The following is a 19710-nucleotide window of genomic DNA, read 5'->3' as shown; positions in this document are numbered from 1 at the left end:
TCTGAATATATCAGGCACTTTTCCTATCTCTTTCAATCCTCTAACAACTTTTAGAGGTAAAATCCATCATTCCAATAAAAAGTTGGAAGTCCATGCAACTCTCTCTGGTTTAAAAGTCCATACATTCTCTGAATTTATTCTGCAAGCATTTATTGGGTGCCTGCTATAGCTCACACTTTGTTGTAATGCACCGTGTAGATGTGTCCCTTACTGCCCTCCTTCCTTTGTCACTTAAAAAGATCAGAGAACTTCATGGCAGCTTAGAAAATATTTCGTAACTGTCTCTAACATTATATTTTAATAACTTTATTCTTCACAACTAGGAAGCCATATTTTCATTTGCATAGGCTGATATTTTATGCTTTTATATTAGGACACTTCTTAGTTCTATTAAACTATCAATATCTTAATGGCATACATTTTTTTAAAATTTAGGACTTTCAATCTGTTAGAAGCATATTCCCAAGCACTCATGTAACCTTCAGAATAGTTGAGAGGCAGACAGAGCTCCCAACTACTATGCCCACAAGAGCCAGGCCTGGGTTGGGCTGAACCTAGGAGCTGAAAATGCAGTTCAGGTCTGCCATACAGGTGGCACTAACCTCAGGACTTAAGTCAGCACCACAGCCTCCCAGGGGCCACAGTATCAGGAATCTGGAGTCAGGAGCCAGAGCTGGGCATTGAACCTAAGGACTCTAAACTCACTGGTAGGCTAAATGCCTTTAACAACTGCTTTAGGGGTCAGGCATTGAAGTAACCTCTTGCTGCGCATGAATATGTTGTTTTTATGGTGATGAAAGGACCTGAGCCTCAGAAAGGTTGGGTCACTTTTCTGGGTCACAGAGATCTGGTAAATCAGAGTTGTGTCAGATATTAAAATCTATATGTTTTCTACTGAAAATTTTCTCTACTTTATTATGATGAATTTGGAATTCTCAACTCAAGTATTGCTTCTTCAAGTAACAACAAAAATAAAAAAAGAATCTGCTTTTATGAACATTAAGGAAAATGCAGAAGAAACATTTTAAAGCAAATAATAGAATGCTGCATATTCATCAATTCTATCATTGATTCTACCACATTAGTAATTACAGCATTTAAATCAGAGATGATTTCCACTTAAAGCCTTTTAAGCTCCTTCTCTAGAAGAAAACATTGCAAGGTAGTTATTTCTGATCCATGAAAGAGAAAACTGAGCCAACACTGGCCTGAGGACTATCCCAAAGTCATATGGTACAGCAGTCGGGGGGAGTCTAATCAGAACTCCTAAACCACCGATGACCAGAAATTGATGAGTGCCAGCTTGGCAGACAAGGAGTCCTTCCTCTGGTGTAATCACATCACATCATAGAGCCCATTCACAGCCTAAACAAAGTGAAGCCAGAACACTGGAATGAAATCAGGACTACAATTCCAAAGAAATCTATCACTGATCTCAATGTTTACTTAAATTCTTCTTTTTTTTTTTAAAGATTTATTTTTATTGTTATTATTTTTTTTATTGGAAAGGCGGATATACAGAGAGGAGAGACAGAGAGGAAGATCTTCTGTCCGATGATTCACTCCCCAAGTGAGCGCAACGGCCAATGCTATGCCGATCCGAAGCCAGGAGCCTCTTCCGGGTCTCCCATGCGGGTGCAGGTTCCCAAAGCTTTGGGCCGTCCTCCACTGCTTTCCCAGGCCACAGGCAGGGAGCTGGAAGGGAAGCGGGGCTGCCGGGATTAGAACCGGTGCCCATATGGGATCCCGGGCGTGCAAGGCGAGGACCTTTAACCACTTGTGCCACCGTGCCGGGCCCTGTTTACTTAAATTCTTACGGATATTTTGTTTTCTTGACTCATTGATTTGTGACTGGCAAGTCAGAGAAAATATAAGATCAGGGACTATAAATTCTAGTCTTAATATCTAATGAGAACTGAGAGTGAAGGCCACTATTGATTCCTATATAAATTCCTTTTCACTGGCCTGGTTTTCACTAGTCCACAAGCACATGTTGAGTGCCAGGCCCATGCTAGCACTGCGGGTACAAAGCCAGGGTCAGGCACCTGCGTTCTTGAGGAGTCCATGGCCTACAGGTGGCCTTGACACCAGGCACCTTACACACAGCCACCTCCTTTGGGCTTTCAGAGCCGGTCTTGCTCTTCCTTATCATCTTCATTTTTTGCATTTTCTTCTAAATTACAGCAGAACAGGGTAGAGGAACATCAAAATAACATGAACCATTGCAGTTGGCAAAGCATTAATTTTCCAAAAACTTCATGAAACCACAAGCTGCAATGAAATTAACAAAATGAAGAAACTGAAAGTCCTTATACCACTATGAGATGAAAAACAATTTTAAAGACCCACAAGATATCGTTGTGTCTTTTTTTTGATGAGAAACAAAAATAAGTATGCAATCATGTCTTGGTACCTGTGGGTGACTGGTTCCAGGACTTCCTATAAACGCTGATCTCTGCAGATACTTAAATGGTGTAGTATTTGCATATAATCTACATGCATCTTCGATATACTTAAGTCATTACGAGATTACTTACAATACCTAATAAAAATGTAAGTGCTATGGAATTAGTTCTTACAGCACATTGTCTAGGGAATAATGGCAAGGAAAAAAGTCTCCATATATTCAATACTGATACAGTTTTCTAAAAAAAAAAATATTCTCAATCTGTACTTGGCTGAATCAACAGAGGCAAGACCAAAAGACACAGAGGGCTCGGTGTATGTAGAGCAGGTCTTATATAAAGACAACAATTTTACCAGAGAGCTCTGATCTTAGGATCTTTTCTCTTCTCAGCTGACTTTGTATCCCAACCTGGTAAGTCTGCAGAATAAACACCACATTCTGCTAGGAAATTTACCAGAGTTTTTGCAATTAAAAGAGAGAAAGATCTTTCCTTCTTAGATTAAGATCCACGCATCTGAGACAATAGACATCTTAGATTGCTGTAGACAGCATGCCAACAATCCCATGAGATCAACACTCCAAACCTCTGAATTCCCTATCCATTACTCAACAAGATGCAGCATGTGTATAACAAACACTCCAGCAGGGTAGGAGCATTTGTAAAGCAATGGTAGACACAGCTATAAAACACACAGCATTCAGTCTTACGGGGGAGACAACTGAAATTTAAAAAATAAAGGAATATAAGCACCTTCAGTGTGAGCAACCAATGATAGATATATAAATAATATTAAGCAGCCCGTGGGCAGCTATTCAGTAGTAAGTATCTATTGAGTACTAGGTATTGAAAACACTGAAATAAGCAAAGAAAGAGGTGAAAGTATCTCTTTGTTGCAAACATTTTTTGACTTCTCAAGACAAGTAATATGTATACAATATAGTATATGTAATATGTGTGTTTATCAGGTGCAGGGATAGGGTGAGGGCTACTATCAACAGCAATCAACGAAACCAATATTTCATATGAGCGTACCTCAAAAAGGCCACAAAATGGAATTAAAAGATGTTTATCTTTGATTGCAAAATGTTTTGAAATCCACGCATGTATGGGCTCTTCAAAACAAATTCATGGAAATACATATTATGAAAAAAAGTATAGATTTCAAAAGATGTTTGCGACAAAGAGAATTTACCTTTTAATGCCCTCCTCTGTATCCTTTGAGTAGAGAGTCATAGGAAGTGAGGGAGGAAGCTGACCAAGAACTGAAGGACAGAACTGGGGGACAGAACTGTGTTTAGAAGTGTCCAAAGAACTTCTAGCAGACCAATGTGGTTACAGCCAGGTGAGCAGGGAGATGACAGGAACAACAAAAAGGAGGGGGCATTGACAGGCAGGAACACATGGCATGGAAGTGGGCACATGGCAAGCCATTTTGGTTTTATCTGAATGGAATGTGAGGCCCCTGGGGAATTTGGAACCTGAAGGATCAATGATCTGACCTTCTCTGGGGAGGAGACCCTGCAGGGGAGAAGGTAGGAAACGCAGAGACTGGTTAGGCAGCATCTGTGATAAATCATCCAAGACACGCGGGGGACTCCGCTTCAGGCAGCAGCAGAGGATATGACAGAAAGTGAAGGCTTCTGGACATGTTTTGAAGACACTGCGGGTGGATTTGCTGATGGACTGGGTGAGGACATAAAAGAAGGAGTTGAGATGAGTCCCCATTTACTACAATGGTGAGCCTTCCTAGCAGGGACGGATTCTGCACTGAAGATAAGTGGTACAAATATGTCAAAGAATGTCAGAGAAATAGCAGAATACACGTTTTCCCTACTCCTACAAGAGTAAAGTTATCAAGAACATTTCAGGAAATAAGGACTTAAACTCACTGTTGCTATGAGCAGCAATCTCTTCCCAGTACCTGCTACTCTTTGAACTTTCAAGGAAGTGATCGCTTGAGGCAATGACAATGGCTAAGGAAAGTCTTGGCAGTTCTAGTCATATATTTAAGCAATTCCAAAGTGACAATAAAAATTGAACTAAAATAGCCTGAGTTTTAGCAACTTTGGCTTTACCATACTACCCCTTTCTTGATATCCAACCTTATTTATTTGTTATTCTTAAATCTTATTTTTGACTGGACTCTGATTAGAAGTAGACACTCTCAGGGGAGACAGCCTACATCTCTTGGCAATCTGTTCCTGGTATTTTTCTTTGACCTCCTTCATTTGCTTGGCCAAAAGTTAACATACTCTGCAAACTCTTGCTTTTCTTGTTTAGCAGGCTGTCCCTTCCAAGCAGTGTGCTGGCATTGTTGAGGTGCTTCGGTCCTAGGCTTCTTACCCTCTTTGTTAAAGGGCTTTTTTGCGACATACTGGCAAATATCATCTTCTTTTTTTTTTTTATTGTTGCTTACATTGTATTATGTAGTACAGTTTTATAGGCACTGGGGATTCCCCCCACCCCTCCCAAATATCATCTTCTTTAGAGAGATTGAAACGTTTGCAGATTCTGGTAGCTCTTTCAGGACCCAGGTGAGCAGGCCCCAGGGTATCAGTCAAAACAGGAATAGCTTTCCCTTTTTTACAATAACTCAAGTTAGCATTGACAATGCAGGCTCCAGTTCTTGCTCTGTAACAGGAATGCCCCTTGCTCAGCAGCAGGTGAGCCCAGCCATGGGTCAAGATTCATAAAGCCCTGTTTGTGGGAAAGCCCTGTTTGTCATTTCCACCACTGATATGAATCATGCAGTTCTTCCACTCTTCACCCAGAGTGTCAGCAGCAACTTGTGTGGTCATATGCTTCTCGTACAAATATTACCTTCATCATTCATGTCAATGAGTTCTTGGCGGCCTCTGGCTGGAAAGGAGATAGCTTCATCTAGTAAAACCAAAATATCCTGATTCTTACCAACTTCAGCTTTGCTGTATTCTTTCCAATCTAATTTTAGTGTATATCTTGTAGTGTATATATATATAGAGAGAGAGAGAAAATTCAGGAAATAATCTGCAAATGAAAATACATACAGTATATAAGCATTTGCAAGTGACAGACAGAGGTCATTGTTATAAATAATGAGTACTCTTGCAAAAACATACCACAAGGAAGATTTGAAGACTGGATGAGAGTAGGGGTTTCATGAAGTCCAAAGTGAAAGAGAGAAGCAAGAATCTGTCAGCATTAACTTGCATCTGTGTCATGCTTTACGTTAACCGAGACTTCTATGAGTAGACCCATTCTATCCTCATTTTAAGCCTTTGCACTCTCTTAAAAAAACTGGTGGGGACTTGAATTGTGATACTCTCTAGAGCTTATTCAGAAAATGATAGAAGTAGGATTCATACTAGGGCTTCTGGCTCCTCAACTAGTTCTTCTTGGAAACATGCAATAAATACCTATGGCAAATTGTGTGCTAATTGCTGACTGAGCATCACACTAGGTGTTGTGGCAGACTCCACAAGACCAAATTACTCCCTCCATTCCCAATTGACCTTCAACTGGGAAGGTCAAGCAGATGTCTGTGAAACTGTTGTGGATTTTTGTTTTTTTGTGTGTATGTATTTACATTTACAAAGCAATGTACTTCTAAAAGCACAATAAACTCAATAAAGAAAGTCACCAGCTCACAGGGCTGGTGACTAGAGACCACAGTAGCATCACCAGAAATCAAGTTTCTCCATCCCTCTAACTAGTGTCTCCATCCTAGTCTGATTCCTAGACACACTGTCACAATCCATCGGTCATCTGCCTGCAGCAACTTCTGCCTCAAATCCCACAAGTACAGCCCTCACAGTAAAAAGAAAGTACCTGTTCCTAAGCACACCTGCCAGGTGAAGTTTATAGCTATCTCTGAACCCATCACCATGGCGAGGGAGATGCTGTGATCTGATTGGGCAGTCTTGAGTCTCATGCCTCCTCTTGGATAGAGGCAGAGTCAGTCTTCTCCCCCGAAACCCCAGCCCCAGAACAGCATGGAGCAGATAAGGAGCGGTGCCCCCATTAGATGGGAGGTTGGCTGTTAAGAGGACAAACCTGGGCCTGGTGTGGTGGCCTAGCGGCTAAAAACTTTGCCTTGAACAGTCCAGGATCCCACATGGGTGCCAGTTCTAATCCCGGCAGCTCCACTTCCCAACTAGCTCCTTGCCTGTGGCCTGGGAAAGCAGCCAAGGATGCCCAAAGCCTTGGGACCCTGTACCCATGTGGGAGACCTGGAAGAAGTTCCTGGCTCCTGGCTTCGCTCCAGTCATTGCAGACACTTGGGGAGTGAATCAGCGCATGAAAGATCTTTCTCTCTGTCTCTCCTCCTCTCTTTATGTCAGACTTTGCAATAAAAATAAATTAATCTGAAAAAAAAATGAACTTTGTCTCCAGACTTAACCTAGCATTTGAGTTTGTTTTTAATCTTATGAATTGTTCTACTGGTAATGGGTACAGGAAATTCACAACAATTAGACAGACCTTGCAGATGACTGATCTGAGTTTTTATGCTTAACTTTTCCTTTCCTTGGAGTCTTAAAGATACTGTCTCTCCAGGCAGGGCTACCTACCTAGCTGAGATTTGCCCTCTATCTCCTGGGCCTTTTGTAGCCACCATGCTACTCAAGCCAGGAGTCTTCCTCTCTCTGTAACATCCAGTCAGCTTGATAACCATTGCCAGCCACTTCCAGTCTTTTGTGATGACTTTCCTCCATTAGGACTCCCTTTAGTCACATATTAATAACCTGCTGTTGAAGACACCTTAGCACACACACACACACCCGATCCCCTGGGCTCCCAAGTCAAGGAGGTGGCGAGGGAGAGGGGCTTTCCTTTTAAATTTGCTTTTTCTTCTTCCCACAAAGATTTGCAACATTTGCTGCAAGAAATCCTCTGCATTCTCTGCTGCGTTTCAACAGTTCTTCACCCCAAGCTGTTATCTCTGCCTCCCACCCATCATGCCCATCAGCCAGCCCAGCTGAGCTCTTGTGGGACATTGATATTTGTAGAGTCCTGGTCCAGAAAACAGAACACCCCTTTTCCTCTTCCAATGGCTGTTATCTCTCCAGGCCTCCTCTAAGTCCAGGAGGAAGAGATCCCCTGGGGTGGGAGTGGGAGGAACATTCACAGAGTGCTCCCTGTGCCTCACAAAGTTTTGTAAATGGAAACACAGCAGTAGTTTTTGCACCTGCCTGTAAGCCTGGTCAGTTTGTGTAAACAGAGTGACCTCCCATTTTTGAAATCCTGAAGTCCTTGGAAATTCTAAATAATTCTTTCATAGTAAGAGACTTTTTTTTCCCCCCCAGCAGTAAAAAAAAAATCCAAACCAAACCAAAACAAAACAAAATAAATCTACCAGAACACCTAATTTGAAATGAAACTGTACTTTCCTTATCAATGCTTCATATACCATTTTGTTTAATTTTTCTAGCTTCTCTCTTGAAGGGTTTGAAACATGCCAATATTGTGCTTCTGCATGACATCATTCACACCAAAGAGAGCCTGACATTTGTTTTTGAGTACATGGTGAGTCGCTCCAGAATCTTAGTGTGCATGAAGAAAAGTCTAGTGCTTGCATAATGAACCTGTTAATATTTCATGGCTTGATAAAACTTTCATTATGGTGTGGGAGGTATCAGGGAAGTTTTTATGATTGTGATTATTGGAGCTCTTCTGCTGCTGTATTCAGTGATTTTGCTGCCCACCTTCCCCTCATCAACAATGGTCAGTAGGGATTTAGAGTTTTCCCTCCCAATAAAACTTTTCCACATCTTTTTGAAATCTATTTTCATCACTGTCTGAGCAGAATCCAACATTTTCATTGACAATAAAGATGTGCCACAACATAATTTAAGACTGCATACCTGCCTACTAAAGAATTATTCATTTTGCATTGTTAAAAGGAAAAAGATATATTCGAATAAGCAGAAAAAAGAAAAAAGATCCATAAGGCATGTGTACTTGACTGTACTCCAAGGTCATTGGGTGAGCAAAAATTCTTGTGTCATGTTCAATGCCAGTTGTTTAAAATGAACATCTCTGCTGACAAACAGGCTTCCTTCTAAGAGCAACCAGTTAGAAAGACACATTGTTTGGCTTTCACAAAGTGGAGACTCAGAAAAACCTGGTTGTGTTTCTTTTGCACCTTATTTTCAGAAATTCTGAACATCATCATAGTTTCCTAAGTCAAGTCTGTGGTTCACGTAAGGACACCCTCCAAACATCACTAACTCTGTTCTCTCTTCTCCTTCTACCCTCCATGGCTCAGCACACAGACCTGGCCCAGTACATGTGTCAGCACCCAGGAGGGCTTCATCCTCACAATGTCAGGGTGAGTATTTCAGGGTCAGGACGGTCGTCCAGCTCATCTGCAACAGGGGATTTTGGAACTGACTGCTATTCCAGAGTAAAGTCCCCATGCAGACAGATGCCATACACAGCCCAGAACAGAGCCAAAGTGTGGGCCCTCAAGCTACAGAGCAATGTCTAGCTGTTTTCTGCACAGCCTAAGCTTGCTAGTCATTGAATCATGCAAATGTGTCTTTAGAAGTATAAACCATAAAAAGAAAATCATGTTAAGAGGAAGTAAATGAAGTCAGGCCATCATATAATAAACAGCTTCTTCATAGCAGACCATTGCTCTATGATAAAGTTTGCATTGCCTGGTCAATAGAGCCTATTATGCACATGGGCCCATTTTCCCTTTTTCAGTCATTAAAGTAAGAATAAAAATAATGTACCCTTATTTAGCCATACTTCTACATCTGTTACAAATTTTAGAAACCACTTATATTTCATATTTTTCATTCCCTAAGCTTTTGTTGGCATTAATTAATTGATTGGCTCTTAAAAATAACCATATGACACTTGTAGATGATGTATTTATTCTTTGAATAATAAATAATATTTATGTACTCATTCAAGAATTATTTATGGAGTGCTTAGTGCTATATTAATTTCTGGAGTTTCAATAATGAGTAAGTTGTGTTTCTTATTTTCAATGAACTTGAAGTCCAATAAGATATATGGTCTTCTCTAGGCAGTGAGAAGCACAGTGCTAAGGCCAGGTTAGCTACGAAAATTATGGAATACAGGATCTAATATAGGATAGGGAGTTAAATATGGGAATACAGGAAAGGAGTTTAAAAAGGAGACTTGAAAACAAGAGGTAGAAAGTGAAAAACATCTTAAATAGCTGGCAGAGAATGGGACAGAGAAGCCAAGCAGGGCAGCCAAGCAGGAATATCTAGCAGTCTGATAAAGGGCCTGGGGAGGAAGCACACCATTAAGTTAGCTGATCACAATTGTTTTAAAGGCAATTGAATAGAGGAGCAGAGAAAGTACATTTGGCTTGATTTAGAATTGGGGTTTTGCCAGACATGTGAGAGGAAGAGACATTTGGGCAAGAGAGTTGAAGAGACTGGAGAGAGAGAGAGAGAGAGAGAGAAATGATCAGTGGCTTCCAGACTGAGTCTAAAGTGGGGGAAGAAGGTAAAGACAAATAGTTTGCTGAGAGCAAAAGAAAGAGTGGAAGATCCGGAAACCAGAGGTGCTGATTAAACAGAAGGGTTGTAGACATTGGCTAGATGTGGGAACGACAGGAGGAGGGGAGGAGGGGCATGTCTTCAGTGAATGGTGGAGATCAGTGAGGAACTCAGTAGATGAACGTGAAAAGAGTTGCCAAAGAAGATGTGGCCAGATAACATAGTAGCCCGGGGACTGGGGTTCTTCCATAAGGAGAGAGAAGTAATGGTTTTAAAGGTTTCATTGAAGGAAGGGACTCTGCAGGGAATTCTTGGAGTATTTAAAGCAAGGACTGGGAAGTGCAGAGTGAAGGATACCGAAGTTTGGGAGACTAGAGCAAGAGGTATTGAATTAAATGACAGGAAGCCCAGAGTCGGAAGGGGATGGGCTTATGGAGGCAGAGGGGGAAGTGTGAGAGGCCTGTGTTTAGAGTAGAGATCCGGATGCCAGGCTGGGAATCCCAGCGAGTGCAGCCTGCTTTCAGTAGTACTGTCCCAGAGACTTCTGGTGGGCTGAAAGACTGGGGTTTCCATAAGTTGGCTGGCTGACCTTATTGTGTCTTCCAGGCCTTCCTAGCCCAGATGGCATTGGCCTAGTGGAATTATCTGGTGACTGAAAACTTTATCAAGTGGGGAAGCAGGTCTAAGCCCTAGCGTACGACAAATCTCTCTGGAAAGGGTCACCCACGGTGGGGCTGGAGGCTGACTGGGAAAACATCAGCAGATCGGGCCATGTCATGACACGGTAACAGGGGAAGCTTCTGGCATGCTGAGGGAAGAATTCAGGGGACGAGGGAAGGAAGCATGCCTAGGCAGGGAGTTTATGCAGCCTGCAAAGCAATTGTGCGAGTTGCCGCCATGAAGCACCACACCCCAAGGCCCAACTGGTGATGCGCCAGTTCCAAACTGGGCAGAATGCAAGCCACTGAGCCACTGAGCACAGGCCAGGAGGTAGTCGGGATTCATTAGTGAGAACCGACAACAGGAAAGGCATTTCAGACTGATCGGTTAAAAAACTCCTATCTGACTCAGCCAGTCCACTTTCCCTCTCAGAGTGTCTTCATTTTCCAGTTTTCTCCATTGTCTCAGGATGTTGTCGAAGAAATCATGCAGGTCTGAATTTGAGTCTTAGCCATGACTCTTTCTAGGCCTTTTTTTGTTTCTTTTAAAGATTTATTTTATTTGAAAGGCAGAGTGAGAGAGATGGAGAAACACAGAGAGATCTTCCATCCACTGGTTCTCTCCCTAAAAGCCTGCAACAGACAAGGCTGAGCCAGGCAGAAGCCGGGATCCAGAAACTCCATCCAGGAGTTTCTGCCATGTGATATGGCAGATGCCCAAGCATTCCCCAGGTGCCTTGGCAAGAAGCTGCATTAGAAGCAGGGTGGCTGACACTTGAACCAGGGTTTGATATGGGATGCCGACATTGCCAGCAGTGACTTAACCCATAGCACCACAACACTGGCCCCGGCACTGTTTTGTCATCTATAACCTAAGGACAAGCATGTCTTCTGCAATGACTGTTTAGTCCTTGCTTGCCACCAGCTTCCTCTCTGCCATCCCTCATCTGTCCTCATGGGCCTCTTTCCTTAGTCTCTTTGACTCTTGGGCTGTCCAAGTCTGTGTTCTTGTCTCTAATAGGAAGAGGAATTCCAAGCCGAGATGTAGGCAGAGGTCAGCAGAGAAGCAAGCCTTACTTGCATAAAGTCCAAGGACACACTCAAGTGGGGTAGGGATGCTTCAGTGAGGTCCAGAGGTATCTGTCTATAAGAAAGAGTTCATACGGGGTGGTGTCTGAGGCAGGATTTACAGAATATTCACAGGGCAGGGATTTTGAGGTAGAGCTTGAAGGCCTCCCATTTCCTCATGTTTCTCTCTCTCTCTCTCTCTCTCTCTCTCTGTTTTTTTTAAATCTCTGAAGTGTCATGACATCAGGTGCATGATGGGAGCAGAGTGTCGGCCATGGCAATGTTATTATAGCATTCTTATAACTAAAGATCGTGGTAGGAAGGCAGCCAGTAGCCATGTTGGTTATTTTTAGCCACTGCTGGTTCCCAGCAAAACTTCAAAAACTTTAGTTTCCCCATGATACAGAAAGCAGGGAAGGTTTGAGCCCGGGTGGTTCAGCCAGCACTACAGTGCAGATGGGCCTGCAGGGTTAGCTGGGGACCTGGCTCTCCTTGGTCGCTGCCGCCATGCCTATATCGTTTTGCATTGAAAAACACATTTAGGCATATAGTATAGCATCTTTTATTTTTTTACCTACAGTTTAGCTGGCTCTCCAGTGCCTTTTCCATGAACATTTATATTTCTAGCTAATTGGAAGATTTAAAGGTCATAACGGCATTTTGTGCTTTAGTAGCTTAGCGGTTTGAGGACTGATCAAATGAACAGTGTGTGGTATTTGAAGCACCAGGAAGAGAAAGAGCTAGGAAGTGTCGTGGAACCAATGAGCAACTGCAGCAGGACACACAGACATTTCTAGATCCAAAAGCAGCCTTTGAACCGGAGGTGGGAGCCACGTGGAACCCACACAGCCACAGGTGTGCTGTGCAAAGCAAACTCCTTGGCTGCTTGGCCCCTGCCGCTCATTAACTTCGCCCCAGTGTCTCCAGGTCTTTGTTCAGTCAGTATCTGCTGCAGCATCTCTGAGGCGCTTGTCTCCAAGAGGCCATGGAAAACAAGTGGATTTATCCACACAGCCCTGCCTCTGCCCATCGTGCCTGAGTCCTCCGGATGCCTAGGCCTGGCTCCCTCTTTTCAGAACCGCCAGAACATGTTCTTTGTTGGCACAGGTCTCTGTAAACACTAATGTGGCGTCTGAATTCTCATTTGCCAGTGGCACCGAAAACTAGCAGGAGATCCTGAGAACACGGGGCTTCCTGTTTTCTCTCAAGCTTCTGTATTGGTAGGGACCTGGTCACGCCTTCAGCTTCAGAGCTTCACAACCACATGAAACATTTTCTAGAATGCAGCCTTCCTGTGTCCCCTTCCCAACCACCGCCTTTCTTGCTCTACTCCTTTCCCTTCTGTTGATCCCTTATTCTCCTTTGATTTTTTTTTTCTTTTTTTTCTTTTTGGAGGAAGAGAGGCTCCTCATCTCTTTTGGGCTCTCTTTCCTTGGAATCTGTATGTATATTTCTCTTGTTTTCAACTTTGAATTTAAGACTTTAAAAACAGGTTTACCAAGATAATGATTCCTTTATTTCCCAAAACCACCTAAGGATGTATTTCCCAGCCTGGTCTCCTTGTGTTGTGTATTTAAAAGGGCTTCATATCAGAGCCTGGAAAACTTAAACAGTTGTAAACTTTAGAATCTCATTTCCAGGTCAACTTTGATCTTACACGCCAAGTCCATCAGTGTGTGTGGGGGGGAGGTGGAATTAAATCTTTCACTTCTAAATCAATAGCTAGTGTTCCAAAGAGGACTTCAAAGTTACACTTCAGATTTTTTTAAGGAAGGGTAATTCCTTCAGTATCAAAGAAATGAGATAGCAGGAAAAGCCAGACTGTCTTTGTTTAAGACATAGCCAAGTTGCTTGATTTTTTTCTTGTCTCTTTTCTCCCCCTCTGAATGTAAAAAATGCATGTGTGTGTGTGAGTGTGTGTGTGTGTGTGTGTGTTTCTCAGGAGATACTTTCACTATAGTGTTTCAAATGACTGTTTTTGATTTAGAGAGAAATCGACACATAGTGGCTCAAATCTCCTTAGGTATGGTGTTCATTCCTTCCAGCTTTTCATGTTTCAGCTTCTGCGGGGCCTGGCATATATCCACCAGCAACACGTTCTGCACAGAGACCTGAAACCTCAGAACTTGCTCATCAGTCACCTGGGAGAGCTCAAACTAGCTGATTTTGGTAAGTCGCCCCTTGGTCTCCTTCTGGGCTGGAAACAATGATGCTTTTGTGTGCTCTTGTTTAAAGCCTTGGCTGGGTCTGGCCTTTGAACACTGGCGGGCCTGGGAACATGAAACTTCGTGTGGGTATTGGACTACCATACAGGAAACAGAAAGCAAGAAGCAAGGCAGGGTAGGTGCTTCTAGGAATTCCACCAGGGCTCAGCCTACACAGATGTCCCAAACCAGTACACCCTTGCTGCCCTCTTGCCATTGCCAATACAGAGACATTTCTAGAGTTACTTGTGCTTGGTAGCTTTCCTAAATCTGAGTGGATACACACATTCTATCAGAATACATCAAGGTTATCCCAGAGTAGCAAGATAAAGAGGCTAACTCCAGATGATAGTGTGGACTCCTGCAGGAAAGGCAACTCCAGGACACCTGTTCCCATGTGCTTGCAAATCTGTATGCAAACATGACTGTGTGGGAACCTGAAGCTTCTATCCCCATTAAAGCACTTCCCTCTCAGCATCATTGTGTCTTTCCATTTTAGCACTTACTAGTTTTTTTTTTAATTTATTTTATTTTTATTGGAAAGACGGATATACAAAGAGCAGAGACAGAGAGGAAGATCGTCCATCAGATGATTCACTCCCCAGGCGGCCGCAATGGCTGGAGCTGAGCTGATCCCAAGCCAGGAGCCTCTTCCGGGTCTCCCACATGGGTGCAGGGTCCCAAAGCTTTGGGCTGTCCTCCACTGCTTTCCCAGGCCACAGGCAGGGAGCTGGATGGGAAGCGGGGCTGCAGGGATTAGAACCGGCACCCATATGGGATCCCGGGCGTGCAAGGCAAGGACCTTAACCACTGTGCCATTGCGCCGGGCCCGATTTATTTTATTTTTATTGCAAAGTCAGATATACAGAGAGGAGGAGAGACAGAGAGAAAGATCTTCCATCCAATGATTCACTCCCCAAGTGACCACAACAGCCGAGGCTGTGCCAATCCAAAGCCAGGAGCCAAAAATGACTTCCAGGTCTCCCATGTGGGTTCAGGGTCCCAAGGGTTTGCGTCGTTTTCAACTGCTTTCCCAGGCCACAAGCAGGAAGCTGGATGGGAAGCAGGGCTGCCGGGAACCGGTGCCCATATGGGATCCTGGCGCGTTCAAAGCGAGGACTCTAGCCACTAGGCCACTGGGTCAGGCCCAGCACTTACTAGTTTATAATTATAATCTCAAACTCATATGTGGATACGTGTAAATGCACGCAAATGTATTCTTATTCATACATACATAGATATCTGTTCTGCAAAAAAAAAAAAGCTCTTGGAAAATGGAATGAAATAAAAGAGATTTATTTTGGTGCAAAAATATTTTGAAATCAATGAATATAAGGAGTCTTCAGGAGCTTTTTGAGAAGTACATATTATTTAAAAAACTATATACAGATTACAAATGCTTTTCATTTTTACTTATTTTCATTTCATTTGAAATGCAGAGGGAGGGAGAGAGAGAGAGAAAGCAAGAGAAAGAGTCCCCATCTACTCTTTCATTCCCTAAATTCCTCAAATTCGTGCAACAGCCACGGGGCTGGATCAGGCTGAAGGTAGGACCCCAGGACTCCATCCAGGCCTCCCACATGGGTGGCAGGAACCCAAGTATTGATCCATCACTTGCTGTTTGCAAGGCTGTGCATTAAGAGGAAGCTGGGGCCCAGCACAATGGCTTAGTTTGCTAGTCCTGCACCTTATAAGTGCCAGCAACATATATGGGCATTGGTTCATGTCCTGGCTGCTTCATTTCCTATCCAGTTCCTTGTTGTGCCTGAGAAAGCAGCTGAAAATAAAACAAAGCCTTGGGGCCTGCTTGGGAGACCTGGAAGAAGCTCCTGGCTCCTGCTTTCAGATCAGCTCAGCTCTGGTTGTTGCGGCCATTTAGGGAGTGAACCAGCAGATGGAAGATCTTTCTCTCTCTCTCCTCTGAAATCTGCTTTTCCAGTAAAAACAATTAATTCCCTCCCCCACTCCAAAAATAGGAAGCTGGATTGGAAGTAGTTTAGGCAGAACTCAAAACAGACATTTTGATGGGGGATTCAGGCATCCCAAACGGCAACTTAACTCTTCAGCCAAACAGTCACCTTCACATTTTTGGGGTGTGCCAAAATAAGCTTATTTTTTCATTCCATTCTTCATGAACTTATCAAAGTACCTATGTGCGTTTCTGTGTGTGTGTGTGATGACTTTGTCTCCACTAAACTGTGAGCACTGTGAAGGCAACCTGGGTCTGCTTTCCTTTAACTTGGCATCCCCGATGTCTGGCACCATAATAGGTGCTCATATCTGTTGCCACATTGATTCCATGTGGGCTGAGGAAGCACCATGCTAAGTTTGGCAGACATCCAATGGCAGTGTCACAGCTGGAGTACTTTATTCTGAGACAGTAGCCTTCATTCTAGCATGTCAACAGTAAACACATAGGCCTGGCATGGTAGCCTAGCTTAAGTCCTCACCCTGAATGCGTTGGGATCCCATATGGGTGCCAGTTCTAATCCCAGCAGCCCCACTTCCCATCCAGCTCCCTGCCTGTGGCCTGGGAAAGCAGTCAAGGTTGGTCCAAAGCCTTGGGACCCTGCACCCATTTGGGAGACCTAGATGAGGTTTCTGGCTCCTGGCTTGGGATCAGCTCAGCTCCAGCCATTGCGGCCACCTGGGGAGTGAATCAATGGATGGAAGATTTTCCTCTCTGTCTCTCCTCCTCTATATATCTGACTTTACAATAAAAGTAAGTAATTCTTTTTTAAAAAAAGTTACAGTGCAAAAACAGTTAATGCACATGGGTCACTTGTCCTTGTCTGCAAAGATTTCCCTAGTCATAGATCATGTGGCTCGGGGAGATGTGCAGCTTCCTGACCAAAGTACTCTGAGTTTGTTGAGAAGCACCCAAGAGAAATTCACCTTGGCCTCTCCCAAACTGATGTGGAACAGCATCCTGTCCTTTACTAGGAGTTCCTAAACTGCAAGAAAGCAGCATTGTTTTGTCAGTCAGGAGCTGCGTCTAGTTAATGTCACACAGACCCAGAGTGACAGGGGGTAACAGGCTAGCAGCTTCACTTTGTCATGCGTAGTAACAACACTGACCTAGCAAGCCAGAGCGTGTGGCATGGGCTAGCGATGTCTTGGCACAGATTCCTCCCACCACCGGTGCCATCGCCCTGGGCCATTCCTCCCACAATCTGGACTGAGGAGAGAAGGAAGCAGACTGGCTAACCTCTCCACGAAGGGCATCACATAGCACATAGCACCTTCATTCGTGTCGCCTGGCTGCCAGCAAGGCCAGGGCCAAAATGGAGATGTCTCCATGACTCAGTAGCACACAATAGTCAAGCTAGCCAAGTCGTTCTGTGTGTATTACTTTTTACATGGCATTAACCTGCCAGTTATCCTGTCCCTGGCAACTGTATTTCCCCAGACACACTGAGCCCTCTGGGGGTCTGTGCTTTTCCCTCGGAGCAGGTCTTGCTCGCGCCAAGTCCATTCCCAGCCAGACATACTCTTCCGAAGTGGTGACTCTTTGGTACCGACCTCCAGATGCTCTGCTGGGTGCCACCGAGTATTCCTCTGAGCTGGACATATGGTAAGAGCTATGCCAAGGCCTTCAGAGAATGTGAGTCTCCCTGCCCATGAGGGTGGCTTTTTCTTTCATATGTTGTGCTACTAACAGTTCTAATGATGATAATCGCTAAAATTAGACAAAAACATCAGAGACTTTCAAATACATCTAATTGGATATTTACAATCATTTGATGATTTTGTTAACAGTTACAGAACCTGAGTCCTAGAGCATTCTTGGTCAAAGCCCTTTCTCTGTTAGATGCTGGTTCAGCTACATCCCTCATCCCAGCTCCTCTCTTCTGTCCTTGGCCTTTTCTCCCCTTTTATTGCTTGTCCACAGAGAAACACATCTACACCTCCAGACCACAGACAGAGGCACATATCTATATACTCTCTCTCACTCAGACACAACTATGCTGACACACTCACATGTGTCCAAATAGATCAGAGCTTGGTGGAAAAAAAAAATCAAGATTTGGGAGACTTGATTGTCATACCAATTTAATTTCTAATCACTCACTCTGTCTTCCAGTATCTTAGAAAACGGCATTTTCTTTCTATATGTTTCTTTATTTTTTAAATTAGAGTAGTAAATTCTCCCCATTAGCATTCCACAGGACCGCAGTGCAGGTGTAAAAAGCAAAGAGACGCTGTCAAGTGGTACCACTTCACTGGGGAGACTCTCAGATGAGCAGGACACAATCGTGGGTGTGGGCTGTCCGAGAACAGTGAGATTAGGAGATCTGGATCTGATTCCTGCAAACATCTTAGCCATTGGAGGACCACAGTTAGATGTATGCTGATTTCATGCAGAGCCATCTCTCTAGCTCAAAGATAATAGAATACATGGGTCTTTTTCAGTGCCTTGGAAGAAAGGGTTTATATAAACAACAGGTCCTATTTTTAAAGACCAATAATAGATTGAAAAAGGAAAGAGAACTTTGTTCTACAGAGTTAGTGCAAACCTTTAGGTTTTCCCAAAGAGTGAAAAAGGTTGCAGATATTTTCCTCTAGTGGATCTGGAATCATTGATTTCTGATACCTAGTACCATTTCTAGAAGTATCCCCTGCTAGTCAGAGCTTTCCTGCTCCTGTCAGCTCACACACTTTGCACTGTCAGTTCAAAGCCCTGCAGCAGGCTCTGGCTCCCTCGGCTCTTAATGATGTCTTTCTGGCAGTTTTCCACAGAGTGAAACTTCTACCCATTAACTTTAAACTTTGCTTCATTGTGGATTATTTAAAGCCCTCAAATATATATTCAATAGATCAATGATTCTCAACTTGGGGCAGTTTTGCTTCCCAGGGGATGTTTAGCAAGGTCTGGAAAGTTTGTTGTTGTTGTGTGGCTGTGGTTGTTTTTGTTTGTATGTGCTGGTCACAACCATGGACATTAATGGGTACAGACTAGGGATCTGCTGAATCTCCAACAGTGCAAAGCACAGCTCCCCACAAAGAGGATGTATCTAGCCGCAAACGTCATTAATGTCAGGGTTGAGAAAGCTCATGTAGATTACGGAGCACAAAACAGTGAATCCCATAAACTCACACCAGAGCAGCAGCCAGGAGCACTGTCATGCATCCCTGGGTCCCCTTTCTATCAAACTGTCCCTTCCCCATGGCCAGGGGCTTCTCGATCTTCTTGATATTTTGGTGTCATCATCACCTTAGCCCATTAAAGTAGTATTTTTACATTTTATTTTCATTGTAAAAAAATATCATTCTGTTTTGCCTGTTTTCAGACTTTTGCAAAAAGTGATATTAAACTGTATGTTGTCTTCTGTGACGTTTTTTCACTAAATTGATTTCTAAAATTCATCTTTGCTGGTCTGTGTAGCTATGCTTTCTCTCCTTTTGATGAAAATTTCAGTTATCCAGTTTGATTTTTGTTTTTTTTCTGTTTGTTTCTGGTATTTTGAACAAATTCAAAATGTATGCTTAAGAATTTCTCTGGGAGGGCCCGGCTCAGTAGCCTAGTGGCTAAAATCCTTGCCTTGCATGCGCCGGGATCCCACATGGGCACCAGGTTCTAATCCTGGCAGCCTTGCTTCCCATCCAGCTCCCTGCTTGTGGATAGGGAAAACAGAAGAGGATGGCCCAACGCCTTGACACCCTGTGTCCACATGGGAGACTTGGAGGAGGCTCCTGTCTCCTGGTTTCAGATCGGCGCAGCTCCAGCCGTTGTGGCCGCTTGGGGAGTGAGTCATCAGACAGAAGATTTTCCTCTTTCTCTCCTTTTCTCTGTATATCTGACTTTCCAATAAATAAATTAATCTTTAAAAAAAATTTTTTTTTCTTTGGGGGCTGACTGTGGTGTAACAGATTAAGTGCTGCCTGTGAGGCCGGCATCCCACATGGGCAC

General features: G+C 43.5%; 1 protein-coding gene and 1 pseudogene across 2 annotated transcripts in view; one reads left to right on the top strand and one right to left on the bottom strand.

Moving 5' to 3' along the window:
• Positions 1 to 19710, top strand: part of LOC121168107 (cyclin-dependent kinase 15) — a 78508-nt gene that overhangs the window by 10684 nt on the left and 48114 nt on the right. For both annotated transcript variants that reach the window (XM_040997889.1, XM_040997890.1), the window contains exons 5-8: positions 7816 to 7910; positions 8653 to 8715; positions 13641 to 13764; positions 17253 to 17373. In XM_040997889.1, the coding sequence (XP_040853823.1) occupies positions 7816 to 7910; positions 8653 to 8715; positions 13641 to 13764; positions 17253 to 17373 (403 nt within the window). The remainder of the gene's footprint in view (positions 1 to 7815; positions 7911 to 8652; positions 8716 to 13640; positions 13765 to 17252; positions 17374 to 19710) is intronic.
• Positions 4529 to 6273, bottom strand: LOC121168102 (annotated as a pseudogene).

The sequence above is a fragment of the Ochotona curzoniae genome, unplaced genomic scaffold, assembly GCF_017591425.1.
Source record: "Ochotona curzoniae isolate NIBS_2020 unplaced genomic scaffold, NIBS_Ocur_1.0 patch58, whole genome shotgun sequence".
NCBI classification, from domain to species: Eukaryota; Metazoa; Chordata; class Mammalia; order Lagomorpha; family Ochotonidae; genus Ochotona; species Ochotona curzoniae.
This window is presented reverse-complemented; position numbering and strand designations above follow the sequence as displayed.